This window comes from Phyllobates terribilis, unplaced genomic scaffold (assembly GCF_046119375.1).
Source record: "Phyllobates terribilis strain yellow unplaced genomic scaffold, ASM4611937v1 Scaffold_11__3_contigs__length_659146591, whole genome shotgun sequence".
NCBI lineage: Eukaryota > Metazoa > Chordata > Amphibia > Anura > Dendrobatidae > Phyllobates > Phyllobates terribilis.
Genome location: NW_027362771.1, coordinates 262,560,986 through 262,581,815, shown reverse-complemented (window position 1 = coordinate 262,581,815; position 20,830 = coordinate 262,560,986). Strand labels below are relative to the sequence as shown.

Below are 20,830 nucleotides of genomic sequence, written 5' to 3'. Positions count from 1 at the left end.
TATCCCCTAGAAAGAGTTATTTCTGGCTATCAAAGGTCACACAATAGCAGGTGGAAAGCCCCTCACCGCAGCCTGACACGGAGGAACACTGCCGGCAGGGGGCGCCGGAGAGCGCTGCCGTCTAATCCCCGTGTACACATGACGTCACGGGAATTCCCGTCCCTGGTATTTCCTCGGTTCTTCTTCTCTGTCACAAGCCGCAGCTGATGGACGTCTACAGAACCAATAGCAGCTGGCGCCTCCTTTCCGGTCATCTGTGATTTGTCTGCTGGGATGTGAGGGTGGAGCTAGGTGTATTGTGGGCTAAACGTGTGGAGTCGGTGTGAGGGGTAGCAGGCAGTGTGCGAATCAGTAGTGGTGCCCGCTAGGGGGCGCTGCCTGTGCATGTGCTATCTAGGAGGGAAGCGCCAGTAGTGGTCAGCTGGAGGCATGAACCAGGTGCACATCGCTGCCTCGGGGACCGTTCACAGGGCGCTGACATGCTGCTGGACTTCCAGGTCACTTTCAATCTCTTTAGAGATGTTCTGCCGTGGGTCTCCACACAAGGAAGTCCAGGTAATGCTGTCTTTTCTTCTAACGTCTACTTCTTTTCTGTTAGTCCTATTTAGTAACTACTCAGATATGTACTTGTGTAACAGAGCCATGTTTGTGCTGTGTTATTACCGATCAGATGTAGCAGAGCCATGTTTGTACTGTGTTATTACCGATCAGATGTAGCAGAGCCATGTTTGTGCTGTCTTATTGCTGATCAGATGTAGCAGAGCCATGTTTGTGCTGTCTTATTGCTGATCAGATGTAGCAGAGCCATGTTTGCATTGTCTTATTGCTGATCAGATGTAACAGCCGTGTTTGTGCTGTCTTATTACCGATCAGATGTAGCAGAGCCATGTTTGCACTGTCTTATTGCTGATCAGATGTAGCAGAGCCATGTTTGCACTGTCTTATTGCTGATCAGATGTAGCAGAGCCATGTTTGTGCTGTCTTATTGCTGATCAGATGTAGCAGAGCCATGTTTGTGCTGTCTTATTGCTGATCAGATGTAGCAGAGCCATGTTTGTGCTGTCTTATTGCTGATCAGATGTAACAGAGCCATGTTTGTGCTGTCTTATTGCTGATCAGATGTAGCAGAGCCATGTTTGTGCTGTCTTATTGCTGATCAGATGTAGCAGAGCCATGTTTGTGCTGTCTTATTGCTGATCAGATGTAGCAGAGCCATGTTTGCGCTGTCTTATTGCTGATCAGATGTAGCAGAGCCATGTTTGTGCTGTCTTATTGCTGATCAGATGTAACAGAGCCATGTTTGTGCTGTCTTATTGCTGATCAGATGTAGCAGAGCCATGTTTGCACTGTCTTATTGCTGATCAGATGTAGCAGAGCCATGTTTGCGCTGTCTTATTGCTGATCAGATGTAGCAGAGCCATGTTTGCGCTGTCTTATTGCTGATCAGATGTAGCAGAGCCATGTTTGTGCTGTTTTATTGCTGATCAGATGTAGCAGAGCCCTGTTTGTGCTGTCTTATTGCTGATCAGATGTAGCAGAGCCATGTTTGTGCTGTCTTATTGCTGATCAGATGTAGCAGAGCCATGTTTGTGCTGTCTTATTGCTGATCAGATGTAGCAGAGCCATGTTTGTGCTGTCTTATTGCTGATCAGATGTAGCAGAGCCATGTTTGCGCTGTCTTATTGCTGATCAGAAGCAACAGAGCCATGTTTGTGCTGTCTTATTGCTGATCAGATGTAACAGAGCCATGTTTGTGCTGTCTTATTACCAATCAGATGTAGCAGAGCCATGACAAAGGATATATAACAAAGCATTGAAATGAACTTTTCTAATTGACCAAATACTTATTTTCAACCAAATTTTGAAAAAAAATTCTTTCCAAATCAGACAATGTGATTTTCAGGATTTGTTTTCTCATTTTGTCTCTCATAGTTGAGGTCTACCTATGATGTCAATTACAGGCCTCTCTCATCTTTTCAAGTGGGAGAACTTGCACAATTGGTGGCTGACTAAATACTTTTTTCCCCACTGTAGTTGGCAACTACCTGCCTGTAAGTTCTTAACTCCATATGGAAAAATCAGCAAGGTCCTGGATAACTCCTTAAGTATCAAGCAAACACTGATACTTCTTATCCTTAGTATCCACTTCTGTGTTGTGTTAGTAAGTCTACAGCTAAAACTAAATGTGTGATTCCTGAAACCTATGTGACATGTCACATTATTAGATGACTGCGTCTATTGTGCAAACATATGACCAGAATTGCACAAACTATACATAGTTATGTTTGTTTTTCTAACAATTAGTTGCACAATAGAATATTTGTCTGAAGAGGAAAAGAAGTGGCAAGCAAATCATATCAGCATGAAGAACATTAGGATGGCCATACATAAACCTTACAATATTCACCCCCAACTCCCACATAAACTTTTGTAATTGAATCAGCAAAGTACACATTTTAATGTTGAGTTGAAATATGTTAGTTTCTTCAGGGCAGAAGAGGACTGGAACCCTAGCGCCACCTTTTGGAAGTAGCAATCCTAAATATGTCGATCCTGTAAAGGGCCTTGTCATGTGACTTAGGATAAGAAGCCAAACCAGAAACTCCATTTGCTGACGCGTGTTTGCCCCTCAACAGTGCAAAGCAGGGGGCTGGAATGACTGGGTGAGAGACCCTGACTTAGTTTTTAAGGGGTAAAGTTTATCCTTGCGGAGAGCGCCAAGTCGGCATAAGAATACTTATAGGCGATGCAATGCTCCTGTACGAATTTAAATATGCAAATTTTCTGTTCAGAAAGGAAGAGGGCTAGAACTCTACTACTAAAAGTCAATATCGTCCCTTTTGAAGGGTCTTGCCATATGACTTGGGACAAGTAAGAAAGAAGTAACAGCTGCACATCTTCTGGGCATCCAAAATGGCACGGAGCTGTTATCTGAGCTACCACCATAGATAATTGGTAGTGGTGGCAATTCAAGTCTGTGGGTCTGTGAAAAAAAAAATAGGGCAGTACTCTGCCATCCCTGTGCAGTCCATTTTTCACTTACTGTCTGATAGAAGGTTGAGAAACCTCTATTACTGTTCCTTTTTTTTTTTTTAATGCATATGAGAAACACTGATGGTAAAAACTGCCACTCTGACCAAACACTGACAAAACTGTATCCAAAACACTTGTTTGTTTGTTTTTTTGTGGGACGAGTTGTACTTTTAAATCAGGGCTGGCGTCACCACCTGGAGCACCCAAGCAAGTGCCAGTGCCCAAGCAAGCGGGGGGCCCACTCGCAGTCGGGTACACCTGTACTCTATGGGGCCCGTGAGTCAAGGGGGCCTGGTGCCAGCGTCTGCTGGTGGGCCTCCCGCTTGCTCAGGGCCTCAGCACTTTAAGTACTTACCTCTCCCTGTTACTCCACAGCTCCGCGTCTTCAGACTCTGTCACGTTACAGGGCAGAGGGTGTGATGCCGTCACTACAGCGCCCCCTCTGCTGATCCTTCACAGTGCGAAGGGCCGGAAGACGGTGACACTGAGGAGTACTCGGACATCAATAATGTATAGTTTTTTTTTTTTTTTCTGAGAAAAGTTCAGAAATTTTGTAAAAAATTTTTCCGCTTTTGTTATTTTTCTGAGACTCGTGACGTTCTCATTTTTCGGGAGCTCTGTGAGGGCTTATTTTTTTGCGCCCTGAGCTGACGTTTCTACTGATACCATTCTGGGCTAGATACAATGCTTTAATCGCCTTTTAACTGTCGCAGCGACCAAAAAAACGTAATTCTGACATTTTTGATTATTTTTCTTGTTACTTTTATTTTATATTTTGATAGATCAGACATTTCTGAATGGGCTATACCAAATATGTGTTTTTTTTTTTTAATGGTTTTATTTTTAATGGGGCAAAAGGGGATTTGAACTTGGTTTTTTTTTTTTTTTTTTTTTTTTAATATTTTTTAAAACTTCCTTTTTTTACTGTATTTAATAGACCCCTTAGGAGATTCAAAGCTACGATCATCCGATCGGCTGTGCTATACAGCAGAGCCCTGGCTGTCATGACAACCCATCAGCACCCCGCGATCACTTGACGGGTGCGCCAATGGGCAGGATTAATGACTTGCTTCCTGTCTGTTCGTGTTAAATGCTGTGGTTAGGGATTAACACCGGCATTTGACTGGTTAACAGCCACGAGTGGATCCAAGATCCACCCGCGGCAGTAAGAGGCACTTGATGGCTGATTAAATAGAGTTCAGTGAAAGACGCTGGCTCAGCGTGTGAGTCCGCATCAAAGGCAGTGACACGGCCAATGAAGTTAATGTCATCGGTCGTGAAGGGGTTAACTCAAATGCGGATTTCTCAGTAATGGAGGAACGGACTGGCCACCTAAAGATATTGCTGGACTTGAAGGAACAATATGTTCATGTTAATGGCTTTGGTTGTGACATCCTGATAACAGATTCCATTTAAGCCATTTTACCGTAACATTAGAAGTATGCCTGAGGTCATTGCCTGGCTGTTGTGAGATGTTTCTTCAATACAGGGGCGGACATATCATTTGTGCAAGCTGTGTGGCTGCACAGGAGTCCAAGAGGTAAGGGGGCCATTTCTACCTCCAAAGCAGGTGCAATTTTTGCTTTTTTATTAGCTCTTGAGCTGCAAAAGACCCATAAATTATTCTTGAACAGGGGCCCTTTTCTGTCTGTGTCCGCCAGTGCTTCAATATGTCCACCTAACTTTGACTTCCATAATGGCATCTATTTTGTGAAATGCACCAGTCCATCCTGCAGCACAGCACTTACACAACATGATACCGCCATCCCTGTGCCTTATGGTTGGTATGGTATTCTTTGGCTTACACGATTCCCCCTTTATCTCCTTATATAACGATGGTAATTATGGTCCAATTCTTCTGTTTTTGTTTCATCAAACCAGAGAGCATTTCTCAAAAATACACTGCTCAAAAAAATAGAGGGAACACTCAAATAACACATCCTAGATCTGAATGAATGAAATATTCTCATTGAATACTTTGTTCTGTACAAAGTTGAATGTGCTGACAACAAAATCACACAAAAATCATCAATGGAAATCAAATTTATTAACCAATGGAGGCCTGGATTTGGAGTCACTCCCAAAATTAAAGTGGAAAAACACACTACAGACTGAACCAACTTTGATGTAATGTCCTTAAAACAAGTCAAAATGAGGCTCAGTATTGTGTGTGGCCTCCACGTGCCTGTATGACCTCCCTACAACGCCTGGGCATGCTCCTGATGAGGCTGCAGATGGTCTCCTGTGGGATCTCCTCCCAGACCTGGACTAAAGCATCCGCCAACTCCTGGACAGTCTGTGGTGCAGCGTGACATTGGTGGATGGAGCGAGACATGATGTCCCAGATGTGCTCAATCTGATTCAGGTCTGGGGAACGGGCGGGCCAGTCCATAGCTTCAATGCCTTCATTTTGCAGGAACTGTTTTGCAGGAACTGCTGACACATTCCAGCCACATGAGGTCTGGCATTGTCCTGCATTAGGAGGAACCTAGGGCCAACTGCATCAGCATATGGTCTGAGGATCTCATCTCGGTACCTAATGGCAGTCAGGCTACCTCTTGCGAGTACATGGAGGGCTATGCTTCCCTCCAAAGAAATGCCACCCCACACCATTACTGACCCACTGCCAAATCGGTCATGCTGAAGGATGTTGCAGGCAGCAGATCACTCTCCACGGCGTCTCCAGACTCTGTCACGTCTGTCACATGTGCTCCATGTGAACCTACTTTAATCTGTGAAGAGCACAGGGCGCCAGTGGCGGCTTTGCCAATCCTGGTGTTCTGTGGCAAATGCCAAGCGTCCTGCACAGTGTTGGGCTGTGAGCACAAACCCATCTGTGGACGTCAGGCCCTCATACCACCCTCATGGAGTCGGTTTCTAACCGTTTGTTCAGACACATGCACATTTGTGGCCTGCTGGAGGTCATTTTGCAAGGCTCTGGCAGTGCTCCTCCTGTTCCTCCTTGCACAAAGGCAGAGGTAGCTGTCCTGCTGCTGGGTTGTTGCCCTCCTACGGCCCCCTCCACGTGTCCTGGTGTACTGGCCTGTCTCCTGTTAGCGCCTCCAACCTCTGGACACTACGCTGACAGACACAGCAAACCTTCTTGCCACAGCTCGCACTGCTGCGCCATCCTGGATGTGCTGCACTACCTGAGCAACTTTTGTCGGTTGTAGAGTCCTTTATTGAGGTTGTCTTGATAGTTGCCAATAATTTCCATCTATTGTCTAATCCATTTGCACAACAGCATGTGAAATTGATTGTCAATCAGTGTTGCTTCCTAAGTGGACAGTTTGATTTCACAGAAGTTTGATTTACTTGGAGTTATATTCTGTTGTTTCAGTGTTCCCTTTTATTTTTTTGAGCAGTGTATAAGCTTTGTTCCCATGAGCAGTTTCGCACCGTAACCAGGCTTTTATGGCAGTTTTAGAGAAGGGACTTTTTTTCTTGCTGGCGACCTTTCAAATCATGTCAATGTATCTGTTGGTTTTTATTTGCTTTGTCTTTTTTTTGCACCACGTTATGTTCTTCTCTGGGAGAACTTGCCTTCTTTCAGAGCGTTATGATGACTACTTGTCCCATGGTGTTTAAACATGCAGATTATCATTTGAACAGATGAACGTGATGTCTTCAGGAATTTGGAAATTTCTCCCGAGGATGCACTAAACTTGTGGAGAATCACAATTCTTTTTATGATTTCTTGGCTGATCTGCTTTCATTTTTTTCAAGATGTCTAACAAAGAGGTAAATAGGTATTGAAGGTAGACCTTAAAAAAAACAGGCCCATGTGCACCTCCAATAAACTCAAATGATGTGAAGTGACTCATCAGGAGCTTCTAAGGCTATGATCTGATTGCTAGGAAGTTAAACCCAAGGCTAGGCTCACACTTTTCTAATGGAGGCTTGGTCTTCATCTGTTTGACCAGACAGAAAAAGCCCATCATGCTGTGTTAATTCTCTGTGAAAATCGTTGCCACCCAAACTGAGACCAAATGGACCCCATTATGGTTATGTGGTCTATTTGGTGTCATTTTTGTCTTTCATGGTACAGACCTATTTCTTGCAGTAATTGTATTCCTGTAACAGAACAGAAAAATGGAACTCCTAACACTAGCGGCAAACTGGTTTAACTCCTTCACCCCGGGCTGTTGTCCGTTTTAATTTTTTCCTCCCCTTCTTCCAAGATCCATAACTGTTTTATTTTTCCATCAATATAGCCGTGTGAGGGCTTGTTTTTTGCACGACAAGTTTCACTTTTGAATGACATCATAGATTTTTTTTCCCATATTATGTACTGAAAAACGGGAAAAAAAAATTCCAAGTGCTGTGAAGTTGCAAAAAATGTGCAATTTCACAATTGATGTTTGGGGGTTTTATTTACCATCTTCACTATATAGTAAAACTGACCTGGTAATATGTTTCCCCAGGTCAGTACGAGTTTGCCTATACCAAACATGTATAGTTTATTGCTTATTTACATAGTGAAAAGTTTCTGAAATTTGTATAGGAATAATTGTTTGCTTTTGTTGCCATTTTCCGAGACCTGTAACAGTGTCGTGTTTTCTTGATCGGGGGCTGTGTAAGGGCTTATTTTTTGTGGCTTGAGCTGACGTTTTTATTGATACCATTTTGAGGTAGATACGATGTTTTGATCGCCTGTTATTGCAATGTTGCGACGACCAAAACATCATAATTCTGGTGTCTCGTTACGCTGTTTACCGATCGGATTAATTTACTTTATATTTTGATATATCGGACATTTCTGAACGAAGCAATACCAAATGTGTTTGGTTTTTTTTTTCAATTTATTTTTAATAGGGCAAATGGGGGAAAATTTTAACTTTTTTTTTTTTTTTTTTTTTAAATTTTGTAAAAGCTCCAGCCCTGCTATGTATAGCAAAAATCACGATCTGCAATCACAAGAGATTAACAGTGACCGGCACGGGGGTCTTCTGTAGACCTCCGGCTGTCATGACAACCTATCAGCGCCGCGTGATCACATGATTGACAGCGGCATTTAACTTGCTAACATCCACGGGTGGATCTTGGATCCACCCGTGGTTATTAAAGGCACTTCATGTCTGATTAAGGCTATGTGCACATGTTCAGGATTTGAAGCAGAAATTTCCTGAGCGTTTCTGCATCTCCTTCACAGGAAAAACGCTGCGGAAAAAACGTGTGTTTTTGCCATGTTTTTATGCGTGTTTTTTTTTTTTTTAAGTATTTTTGTACATCAATGAAAATTTTAGCTCCAAAAAGCAATTTGGTGGGACATTGCTTAAACCCATGGATTACCGTCAGAACTTGGGTGAGTATATTGGTTTATTTAAATGATTAAAGAATGTGTCTGTTGTATTTCAAATAAAGTTTTTACCATGAGTCTGTGTGTTTATTTAACTCTTTACTTTACTTTAATTAGGTTTGGTAAAGAAAGGGTCTGATTGACACCTTGTCATCACCAAACAAAAGAGCTAGATGTCAGCTAATCCCATTCGCCCAATGTCATTAGCATTTCCATTCATGTAATTTCTGGGCAGCTGTGAGCTGCTCTTGTTAGCCTAGGAAGGTGCCATTAATATGGTCCCTGGCCATTATTAACAGCTCACAGCTGTTTCATTAGCCCCTACGTCCCCACTAACAGCACTCAGCAGCGCTTTGGACACAGCGTATTTTTGCTGCGTCCAAAATGCTGTGTTCTAATGCCGCACTTTTGTCGGTACATGTGAATCTACCGCATATAATGACACTTCAAACTGTCAAAATCTGCAGCTAAGACTAGCGTGTCCACTACACAAATTGACATGCTGCGGGTGAGTTTGCATATATGGCCACGATCAGGAGCCGCTGCAGGTTTGATGCTACGTGTTTATGCAGTGTCAAGCCCTCAGCGTCCAGATGTTACAGCATAGTGGATGGGATCTCTAGAAATCTCATGTCCACTATGTCTGCATCAGAGGCTGTGAATCACCCGTGGACACTGACATATGGCGCATCTTTCAGGACCGCAGCATGTCAAATTCTCTTTCGGAGTCGCCAGTTTCCGCAACAGAAATTTGACCACTAGAATGTATTGAATGTGGTAAATATGCATGGTTCAGTGAACACGTGGATTTACCTGCGATCAATAGAATGCAACGTTTTGGATGCAGCAAAAAATATGCTTCCAAAGTGCTGCTACGTCCGGATCTTATGCACAGAGCCTAAAATAAAAAATTGGCATGGGCTCCCACGTCATTTTTATAACCAGCAGAGGGAAAGCAGACCACTGGCGGCTGATATTAGTAGCCGGGGAAGGGGCCATTCTTCAGATCGCTCACGTGCCTGTAGGTCCTGGCAGCACATTACACTGCTGGGAACGAGCACGCTCCCCGCAGTGTACCGCCGGCCGCTGGGAGGAGAGCATCGCCGAGGACCAGGAGGATACCGGGGTGTGCCGGACAGGTGAGGTATAGTTGTTTTTTTTTTTTTTTTCTTTTTACCGCGGGCACGCCGGCTCGGCAGAGCAGACTACTGCTACCCCTAGCCATGCCGTTCTCGCTGTTAATAGCGGTCAGATGAGAGGAGTAGTCCTCCTCTGCCAACCTGGGTATCACCCGCAGCGCATTTCCGCCGCAAATTCACGCCCATTGGTTTTAATTGAAACGCAGCAAATCTGCAGGTATAGATATTATACCTGTGCATTTGCTGTGGTTTAATTCAAGTCAATGGGTGCGAATTCACGGCGGAAACGTGCAAAGAATGGACATGCTGCGTTTTTTTTTCCGCAATGGTAATCCTGAGCGGAAATTTCAGCATCATGTGCACAGCACATCAGGATTACCATTGCAATAGCTGGCTGACCGATTGGCAAGCGTTTTCGCAGCGAAACGCAGCAAAAACGCTTCGTGTGCACATACCCTATTTTTGTTGAAATTTTTTTATAAGGGGAAGGGTACAATACACACAAAAAAAAAACTTGTATATGTAAAAACAATTATTCTGAAAGGAAAGAAGGGAAGGAAAGAAAAAGAAACGGGCAACCTTTATTAAGGGAGGATAGTAAGAGGGAAGGCTTAGGAAAAGGAAAGGGATACCTGTAAATACAGGTGTGAGACAAGTGTACCACCATGTTGTTTGAACCTGTCAGAAAACTGCATCACTGATGTCTGTAAACTGGGGTCTTCTGCTGGTTAATAAACTGTAAGTTGTGAGTTGGAATATCTGGCGCTACGCCTCCTTGTGTGGCGGTGATCCATAACTGGACTGCAGTGCAAATATCTATTTTGCCTTTTGGCATGAAAATGGTGAACATTCCGTGTGGCCTCTCGGAGTGAATGTATGCATTGGTTTTTAGTTGAGGCTTTTGCAGCCGCAAATCTACAGCATGAGGGCTCTTTCACACCAGTATCGGAGCTATCCGTGTGACAGTGTGTACCTGTGTGACAACCGTGTGCCGCATCAGAATCGCACATACTGGCGCCTGGGGAACAGCGGTACAGTTAGTGATGTTCCCAAGCGCCGGGTGCTGATAGAATCTCTCATCTTTGTCCCCTCCTCTCTCTGCGATCAGCACCAGCTGGGGACAATGTTGAGAGTAGTATTCTATTCCCGATGTCTCCAAAACATGTAAAAATAAGAATAAAATAGAAAAAATTCTGCTCCCCTGGCTTGAGGCGACCGCACACACTGAGGAGCAGAGGAGAATGACTCGCTGCTGCGAGCGGGCCCCTAAACTACGATGAGCTCACTGAGAGACAGGACACCGCTCACTGAGCTCCGTGCAGGTCAGGGGCCCGCTCGCTGCAGCGAGTCATTCTCCTCTGCTCCTCAGCATGAGTGGTCGCCTTAAGCCAGGTGAGAATAATGTTTTTTTTATTTTCTTATGTTTGCTGGTTTTGGAGACCTTAGGAGCATCTTTCCCAAGCGCTGGTACGTGTGATACTGATGACACACGGATGTCATCAGTGTGCATGTGTGTTGGACATTTTGCGGCCCATGCGGCGCGCAAAACACGGACATGTCAGCGTGTTTTGTCCATGGAAACACTGACATGTGTGCAGACCCATTCATTTGAATGGGTCTACGTGTGTATGTTTCTCCAGTACGTGTGAAGATGGTCACCACACATACTGGAGACACTGACGTGTGAAAGGGGCCTAAACCAGTAACATCAATGTGGCTGAGATTACACATATTGCAGATATCTAAAACGCGTAAATTAACATGCAATGCCAATTATCAAATCTGCAGCATATAAATTCTTTTTATGGAATTCACCAGTGTCTTCACTCACAACTAAATCTGTGGCAAAACCCGGTTTACTGCAAACAAACCTTGCTCATGGTCAAGGACCCTTATAGTGAAGCAGTTTGTGGCCCTCTGTGGAAGCATCTCTCTAGGTTCCCATGAAAGTTAGTGACTTCAATATGTATAATACTACATAAAATGTGTCATGTTTACTAAATCAGATTTCAGGAATAATCTAAAATAAAAATCATTACCAAATAAAATGCATATCCTAGGATGAACATTTTTCGTTGATGGGCCAAATGTGCTAACCCAGTGAAATTGAGTTTTCTATGATTTTAAAGTGGTCTTGATAAACCACAAAAGCCCTCAGATCAAGGACTGAATAGTCTATTTTAGCCTTGTTAATAATGCCCTCTTTGTTTTTTTTATTACTTCTAGATCATATCAGCTTTGCAGTCTTCTTATGAATGGAGTTGGGTTTGAAGGCTGTTCTTGTACACTTATCTGATGTAGTGGAGCAAAGCACCAAGTAGGAAATGGCATTATAATAGACGTTTTTTCCGAGCATAGATTTCAGGACAACAGCCTTCAGTATTTATCTATGTACCCAACACCGTAACGATTTGATGGTGGAAGAAATCACAGAGGAGGCACAATACATAAATATTGTTGAGAAAAGTGGAATACAGTACCTGCACAAGAAGCTCTATTGATTTGCTTTAGGCCCTCATACACACTGAATAGCTTTCAGCAAAATCATCCATCTAATGTTCTTGGGGGGCCTCCTGACTCTTTCCCAGTAGATGGTGTCACTGGGAAGGGGGGTCGAGCACATTGAATGTTAACACTTGACCATGACCTTATGTTATTCCAGGTGATAAACTTCCACCAAAGGTGTCTGGCCGCAGCTTGCTCCTCTGTCTTGGCCGGGCCAAGATTTTATGTGTGCATGTTAGAGAGAGCTGTCCTATCCGTTTATTTCGCCGAACACTTACCTATTATATTCTGTGTGCCAAATAAAAACAGAGACCTGTCCATTCAAAATCGCTCATTATATTCTAGTCATTGGGTAAATGGATAACACACAAATACCGTCCGTGTTGCTTCCTAGTGCTGTCGATTTATTGCTGTCTAATGATTAGGGAAAGCATGGAAACTTTTCTCCTTTTATGTATTAAAAAAAAAAAACTGACCACGCACTGATGGTAAAAATGGATATACAGAACCCCTCTCACATTCCCACCCCTCTCCCCCCCCCCCCCCAAAACGAAACGATGAAAATGAAAATCTGTTAAAATCGCAGAAAATACACACAAAATAAATGAAGTGTGATTGAGGCATTAATGCACTGCGTTTGGGGTACTGTCTGAAACCCCCTGAAATGAGACTCAGACCAGATTCGGACGGACCCTCGACGTGGTCATGGACTGTTATGACTTCGTCCGCCAGTCTGTCCACCTGGCTACTGCATTATGGAAAAAATGGATCTGTTTGACATGGATAAAACCCTAGAGTGAACCAAGCCTCAACAGCCAAATTCAGACTTCCGTGATATAAATTCTGGTTTGGATCGTGAAATCCACATCCGTGTTTCACAGGTGTCTGAATTCGGCCCAACCTAGACTTTTTCTTGTTTGCATCACACAGTCTACACTTTTTTTTTTTTCTTTTAAGTTTACAACAATAATTCTAAGTCACTTAGCGACATTGTGAGGGTGTGGAAGGAATAGGTTAACTTTTTAAACTAAAATATTTAATCACACCCACTCCATGATTGTCCATTTACATAGTGTCATCGACCTTCAAACAAACTAACATATATAGTGAAATTACTTCTGCAAACGGGAAATTCCACTCCGTAATGTGAAAGGACTTTCTGTTTCGCCTCTGTTTACTGTATCAGGTGATTGATGCACATTTCTCTTCTTGATAGTCCTTTTAACGTTCTTGACACACCTATTATTTATTTATTTTTTTTTACTATTATTTAGGCCAGGGGTCTCACTCAGCCAGGTAAATGGGCCGCACAAAGAAAAAAATGTAATGACAGGCCACGTTCTTTGCGTGAGAAGATGATGTTTTCAGTGATAACATGCCAAAAAAAAGACTGATCAAAAGTCATATAGAAAAATAATGTTTTTTATTTGTACTAATGAGGTTTATCATATGGGATATTTTTAGTAGCCAAATATTATTCCATTTTTTTTTTCTTTTTACACCCCCAGTCGGCGCCATACAGTAATATAGTTTTACAATTCACCCCATATAGTAATTCTTGCTCCCATCCTCTAATAATGTCCAAAAGTCTGTAATAATGTCCCTCATCCTGTAATAATGTTCACAAGTCTGTAATGTCCTTCAGCTTGTAATAGTGGCCCCCTGTCCTGTAATAATGTCCTTCAGTCTGTAATAATGTGCCCTGTCCTATAATAATGTCCCAAGCCTGTAATAATGTCCCCATCCTGGTCCCATCTTGTAATAATGTCCCCCATTTTGCTGCTCTTTACATACACACAAAAAAAAACAAAAAAATCTTCTCACCTGACCTCGCTCCCTTGTTGAACAGCATTCTCTTCCTCCTCCACAGTCAGGGCGCTTAGCAATGGCGTCATGTGCTGCTGCTGGCCTCTGATTTGTCAGTGGCTGGTATAGGTATTGCTGTGCAGTTGAATGCGTCCGAGGACTTTCAGTTGAAAAGTAGTGCTTACGTCAGTGGGCCCCTGGCTCGCTGAACGCGATGGTCACACAATAGAGCTTCAGGGGCCGCATGAATGAAGCGCTCTGACACTGGGCAGCACATTTGGCTCCAGGATGACTTGATAGTCTTGAGATTTCATTGTACCCTACACAGATTCAAGACACCTGCTGCCAGATGCAGCAAAGCAGCCCCAAAATGTAACGGAGCCTCTTCCATGTTTTACAGTAGGTACAATATTCATTTCTTTGTATGTGTGAAGCTGGTCACTACTCACAGACAAGCCGTGAGGCTGGGTAATCAAGAGGTCCGGGGTCAGATAGCAAGAGGGTTTGTCATTAACAAAGGTATAAGGCAAAGGTGTGGTCGGTTAAGTTAGAGGTCAGAATTCCAGGAAAGTAGCGGATAAAGACAAAAGAGCAAGGCAAACCGGTAGTCAAAGGCAAGGTCCAAGGTTGGGCCGCAAAGATCAAATACAGTAACACCGAGAACAGAGCAAGTGTGCATCAATTGAGCAAAGCTACAACTGGCACTAATTGGAGGCAGAGAGTCAGCTACATAGCCAGGTAATCACTCGAATATCGGACACATGGAGGAAGCCCCAGCACTTCCTGGCCCTGATTGGACGGCTGAGCTGTCCATCACCATACTGACAGCTCAGCCCTCCCCTGTCCTAGATTGGATGGCTGAACTGTCGCTTACTGCTTCCAGACACTCTCGTAGTCGGAATCCTGACAATATGGTTCATTTTTGCATCTGTGAACATACAGCTGATGTGACTTGTCAAAAAGATCCAGTTTTGTCTCATCTGTCCAAGGGACATTTTCCCATAAGCATTGTGGCTTGTCAATGTGCATCTTGGCATATCGTAGTGTTGCATTTTTATGATTTGCTTTCAACAGTGGTTACCTCCTCAGTCATATTCCATTAAGTCCACCTTGGCCAAGACAGCAACAAATAGTGCACTCTAAATCTGAAGTACAGTGGGTACGGAAAGTATTCAGACCCCTTTTATATTTTTCATTCTATGTTTCATTGCAGCCATTTGGTAAATTCTAAAAAGTTCATTTTTTTTTCTCATTAAACTACACTCTGCACCACATCTTGACTGAAAAAAAACCAAACAGAAATGTAGACATTTTTGCAAATTTATTATAGAAAAACTGAAATATCACATGATCATAAGTATTCAGACCAGTAGCTACCGGGGGGCAGAGGGGGCAGAGGGGGCGGTCGCCCCGGGCCCCGTGCTCTAAGGGGGCCCACTCAGAGCTACACTATTGTAACTGTAGCGGCGTGAGCAGCACGCCGCTACAGTTACACTCCGGGCAGAGCAGGGAGACTCTATGTCCTTGCACTGCCTGGCGGCCGCTATGGGGCCCTTGAGCAGGAGGAGGGCCCCCAGTGCCAGCATCGGGCCCCCCTCCTCACCGTTCACAACCGCGAGCTCAGTGATGGGAGAGGGAGCGACACGCCCTCTCCCATCAGTCCCCATAGTGTCCTCTATGTCTGACATCACTGACATACATCTTCAGCACAGCGGGCCGGGCGCTCAGAGCAGCGGAGGAACCAGGAGGAGAGAGAGGTGAGTATTGTGCTTATTTATTGTTTCTTCTTTTCTCATGGGGGGGGATTATGCTACAGACTGCCTATGGGGGGGTGGGGGGATTATGCTACAGACTGCATAATGTATAATGTATGTAAAACCACCCAGGTAGCTATAATTTAGAGGGCAGAAAAGAAAATTGATCAGACTACTACTGTACATAAGCAGAGAGAGTACATGGAGGCATAAATATTATTCTAAGGGTATGTACACACTAGGTGTTTTTTTTTAATCCAAATGATCTGCTGCGTTTTACAGTACCAGCAAAGTCTATGCGATCTCAGAAATCTCATGCACACACATTGTTTTTTTTGTCCTCAGTATTTTGTGCTTTGCGTGTTTTTTTGCACAACAGAGCATGTGAACTCTTTCAGTGTTTTTCACCCATTGAAGGTAATAGGTGGTGAAAAAAACGCTGCAAAAAACGCAGGTATCAGGTTTTGCAGCGTTTTTTGTGCCAAAACCTCATTTAGTTGAATAGGTCATTATTTTGTCACTTAACTTTATCAGCATGCGTGAAGAGACAAATGGACAGCGACAAAACTGCATCAAAAACCAAGCAAAATCTGCTTTTTTGAGGCACAAACTGTACTGCCAAGAGATCAGGTGTTGCCTGAAAAAATGCCTAGTGTGAACATACCCTAAAGGTAGAATACACCCTAGGTCAGTAGTAGAGGCAAAGCAGAGCCTGAAGGGGCAACTATAAAGAAGCATGAATGTAGTGCTTCTTTATGGATGCCCCCCTATTTTTTGATCTGTGTATATATTTATTAATTGTAGAGTGTGTATGTATGGATGTATGTTTTGATTAACACAATTTTTAATCTGCTGCCGATCTACCAGTTGCTCAGCTCCGTATAACCCTGCTCACAGCACTGACTGCCAACTTTCTGTGTACACTGCGCATAGGCAGAATACTGTCAATCAGTGGTGGGGGCTTGGTTGTACTACATGGCAGCAGGTTTACTAGTCTCCTAGTGATTATCTCCTGCTGATAAGTGATTTAATAAAAAATATTGTAAACACTGGAGTCAGGTTTTCTGATTCTACATCATGCTGCTCTCAGATTAGGTGGCAACAACATGGTGACCGATTCGGCAATGGATGCATTATAGGATAGTCACACCAACTGCTCAAAGCCAAGTGTCAGTATCAAGTCTGTGTAGCTAGCAAAAGGATATTTCTAATATGTCTCATCTTCTCAAAAATGTATCAATTTCAGTTTCTGAAACCTTAGAGAAAACCTCAAGAACACTCCGAATAACCAACATAGAAAGAGATGGGAACGTCTTGTATACTTGGAAGGTATTTTTCATTTTTTTGCTTTATGCTTATATGGCAATATATAGGTCTTATATATCACTAAATGAGTATGCTTAAATTATTTTTTCTACCAGTGTTAGTTTACTGTATCTGATTTGCGGTCATTTTTATATTTTCTATGTCTGTATTTATTTTAAGATTTGAGAAAAGCTGATTTCTTCCCGTACATGAGAAGTATCTGGTGTTGCAGCTCAGTTATATTTAAACTGTAGTTCCAGATGTAAGCTATTGACATGATTGGGGCGGCTTCAGGAAGAATTTAGCCATGTTTTTTCAGTCTCATACACATCCTTTATAATTTGCCTATACTTTTGATCTCCCACAAGACCTGGCCATCAGGCATAGTTAGAAGGTCCTACTTGCTGTATGGTTGTGTTACACGCAAGCCACTAGGTTCAGATACGGCGAGATGGGTTTCATGAATTCGTTGGAATCCTGGGGGAACCGTTACTCAGGGCGACCACAGGCTGCGGCTTCTCTCAGGCACACGGTAGATTCAGTTGCTGACCAGACACATCTGACCAGAGTATTTTTTAACAGTTTAACAGTGGAATTTAATCTGAAGCACGGCCAGTGCAATTCAGGGATATTACAGCCACAATCTTCATTACAGTACAGTTTAATAAAGCAGGCACAGTAACGTCAGTCTCTTCAGTAGCATAATTCAGCACAAATTAGATCTCTTAGCAGCACACTTCTATGCATACACAACCACAGGCTTTTCCTTCACAAGGACTCAATAGTACACAGCATTCTTTATCCTGCATGGGGATGGAGGGGGAGAGGGTTTGATGAGGGAGAAGATCCCTATGACGCAATTGCTTCCAGTCCTTATCTTTCTGCCCGATAAAACTCCACACTGTTAGCTCAGGGAGTCTATCTGACCTGTGTTTAGCTTCCCTCCTGACCTGAATTCTGTTCCCTTGCCTTCTGTGATATACAGATCACACACCACCTTTCTCTTCAGCTTCAGCCAGATTGTAAACAACTTTCCCACAATCCCCCTGGGGCTCTGCTAAACACTCCTTGTCTTCTGTGACTGTGTTAACCCCTTAGAAGCTGGATGCTTCTAAAGCAACAGCACTACTTCTGCATGTCACAGTTCAGCTGACATGGCAACCTTATGACGCCAATAGAGTATCATGCATGGGTCCGGTATTATACAGTTGCCAGGAGCATGTAGGAGCATCTCACCGTGCCAAAAGTTTTGAGTGTTCGATAGGTACTCTATAAGTACTCTTAACAGATTTTTTTCTCATGGTATAAAGGTGTTTAAGTTTATTGAATATCATCTAATTATGATCTGTTAGGGGTCTGAAGTTAAGATGATGGTCTAGACTATGCATGTCAAACTCAAACTCAAACACGCAGAGGGCCAAAATGAAAAACTTGGACAAAGTCGCGGGCCAACCAGTATATAGTATAATGGGCCCCCTATAGTCCTCCATACAGAATAATGTTCTCCCAATAGTCCTCCATTCAGAATAATGTTCTCCCAATAGTCCACCATACAGTATAATGGGCCCCCCATTGTTCTCCATACAGAATAATGGGCCCCACATATGAGTAGTGGTTCTGGTGTCTTGTGCCAAATAAAACCACCCTGCAGGCCAGATTTGGCCCACGGACCAGAGTTTGACATGTGTGGTCTAGATGCATAGCTGTTACTTTACAGTCTTATGGTAAAACATGGTTCTGAAATATCCCCTTTAAGGTAAACTCGTCAAGTTTTTGCTTCCTCTTGTGAGAGCAGCATGATGTAGGGGCAGAGACCCTAATTACAGCGATATGATTTTTTTTTCCTGGGTACTGCAGTTTTGATTAAAAACTGTTTAACCTACTGTAGACCTACCAGTTCTCTGATTGTTGATCTCTGTATAACCCTTCCCCCACCACTGAGTGACAACTATCTGTGTATACTGTGCATAGGCAAAAAGCTGTCAGTCAGTGATGGAGGCGTGTTTGAACTACCTGGCAGCAAGCCTAGTAGTCTTCTAGTGGTAATCACCTACTGATAAAATAGTGATTTTGTGAAAAATATATTAAGCAGACCAGTAAGTGACACATCGCCGGAAATGGGGTCTCTGGCCCTACATTATGCTACTCTTAGATTAGGTGGCAAAACCTGATGACAGATTCCAGTAATGGACCCAGAAATTTTAAGTTTTGCCCTTTCAATTTTTTCCTCTCCATATTCTAAGAGTCTTTTTTTCTTTTATTATTTTACAGTTGTCATAGACATATGAGGGCTTGATTTTTGTTCCCATTCCCCACACTGCAACATGATCATGGGGTGCTGATGAGCTGCTATGGCACCCGAGGGTCTCTCTCCCCACACCCCCTCCCTCCCCACACCCCCTCTCTGTATCCCCATTAAAAATTGTGATTAAAGAAATGAGTATGCTTAGTATTGCTGCACCCGTAAAAGTCAAATTTATTACAATATTAAATAATTAATTAACCTGATTAAACAAAAATACCATAATTGGGGGGGGGGGGGTGGGAGGCCAGAATTGTGGGTTGTTTATTTTGCTGCAACTCTGCAAGCAAATGCAATAAGAAGCAATCAAAACATCACATCCTATACTAATATCGTGTGAATAGAATGAAGAGCTGGAAGGACAATAAGTGCAATATGGTCATAACTGGATTTAAATTAACAGAATGTGGGCAATGGTGCTCACCTTGTAGGGTTGTCAACCGCTAAAAAGGCTTAGGCTGCTGCGGACCCCACGGCTATGATAACATCAAGGATTGGAGTGAAAATGGGTTAAATCTGCGCTGCCCGCAGATGAGTGATGAGGAGTCAGGAATCCAGTTTGTAAGTCAACGCATTTTGGAGTGTCATCAGGACATCGCTGCAGTCACTCTTCCGCCGGCAATGCAGATTTAACCCATTTTCACTTCAATCCTGTGAATTGTGTGAATATAAAACATCGGCCTGACCTGAAAAAACCTAAGCCCTCCTACAGATCCGCCGTCCCAAAAATTAAAATGTTACATGTCTACGAAAATGGCGACACATATTATACACATTTCAAATTATTTATCACCACTTAAGAAGAATCATGCTCACAAGTCGTTTTACTATACAATGATCACCACGTTAAAAAAGCAAACCCAAAAAAACAATTGTGGAATTGCTCTGATTTTTTTTTTTTTTCCCAATATGTTATATGGTAAAAGGAATCGTGCCATTCAATACTACAACTTGTCCCGCAAGGTTCCTACAAAACAACCTGAAATGTAATTTTTGAAGGGTAATGTGCTACATAAATGGCAGTAATTACTTTATTATTCATTTATCTTTAAATACAGGGAGTGGAGGGGTTTACAGGTATCGGCCTCTACGATCCTCTTGCCAAACAAAATGAGGTAAGACTTCAGTGCTCAAAGCCTTCTAATAAAACCTCTGGTCCATTGCCGGATCTACTTCACTTCATTACCTTATTTTAAAGATCAAAAAAAAAAAAAGTTAGTATTTTAAAGCAAATCATTGCACATTAAATTGGTGATTAGAAGGAGTATGTCCTCTCCGAAATTCGTAATAAAGCAAGCTGAGGCATGCTAAGAGGAGCCATACCCTTTTTTTTTTTTTTTTTTTTTTTTTTTATAATTATCTGCTGGATAGTTTGGTAATAAAAAAACATATCCATATGCAAATGAGCAGCATCCTTCCTCCCACATTATTGATGGCAAACTCCTCCCCCTTCAGGCAGCGAATCAGTGAAAGGAAGGGTATGCTGAACCATGTTGCTCCACCCACAGTGCTCTGATCACCTCATTTACATAGAAACATAAAGAATGGCTTCATTAAAATGATCCATCCCGTCCTGCCGCACCCGTGCTTACTTTGATTTGGTTTTCAGAGCTGACACACTCCTGCTAGACTAAATCTTTCTACTTTGCCTAATGAAAAAATAAACCCTCTATGAGTGTTGTCCTAC

General features: G+C 42.9%; 1 protein-coding gene across 1 annotated transcript in view; it reads left to right on the top strand.

Annotated features, from left to right (window-relative positions):
* The first annotated feature begins 283 nt into the window (after positions 1 to 283).
* Positions 284 to 20,830, top strand: part of GSAP (gamma-secretase activating protein) — a 126,902-nt gene continuing 106,355 nt past the window's right edge. The window contains exons 1-3 of the mRNA XM_073652285.1: positions 284 to 555; positions 16,783 to 16,865; positions 20,202 to 20,258. Of these exons, the coding sequence (XP_073508386.1) occupies positions 480 to 555; positions 16,783 to 16,865; positions 20,202 to 20,258 (216 nt within the window). The 5' untranslated portion in view covers positions 284 to 479. The remainder of the gene's footprint in view (positions 556 to 16,782; positions 16,866 to 20,201; positions 20,259 to 20,830) is intronic.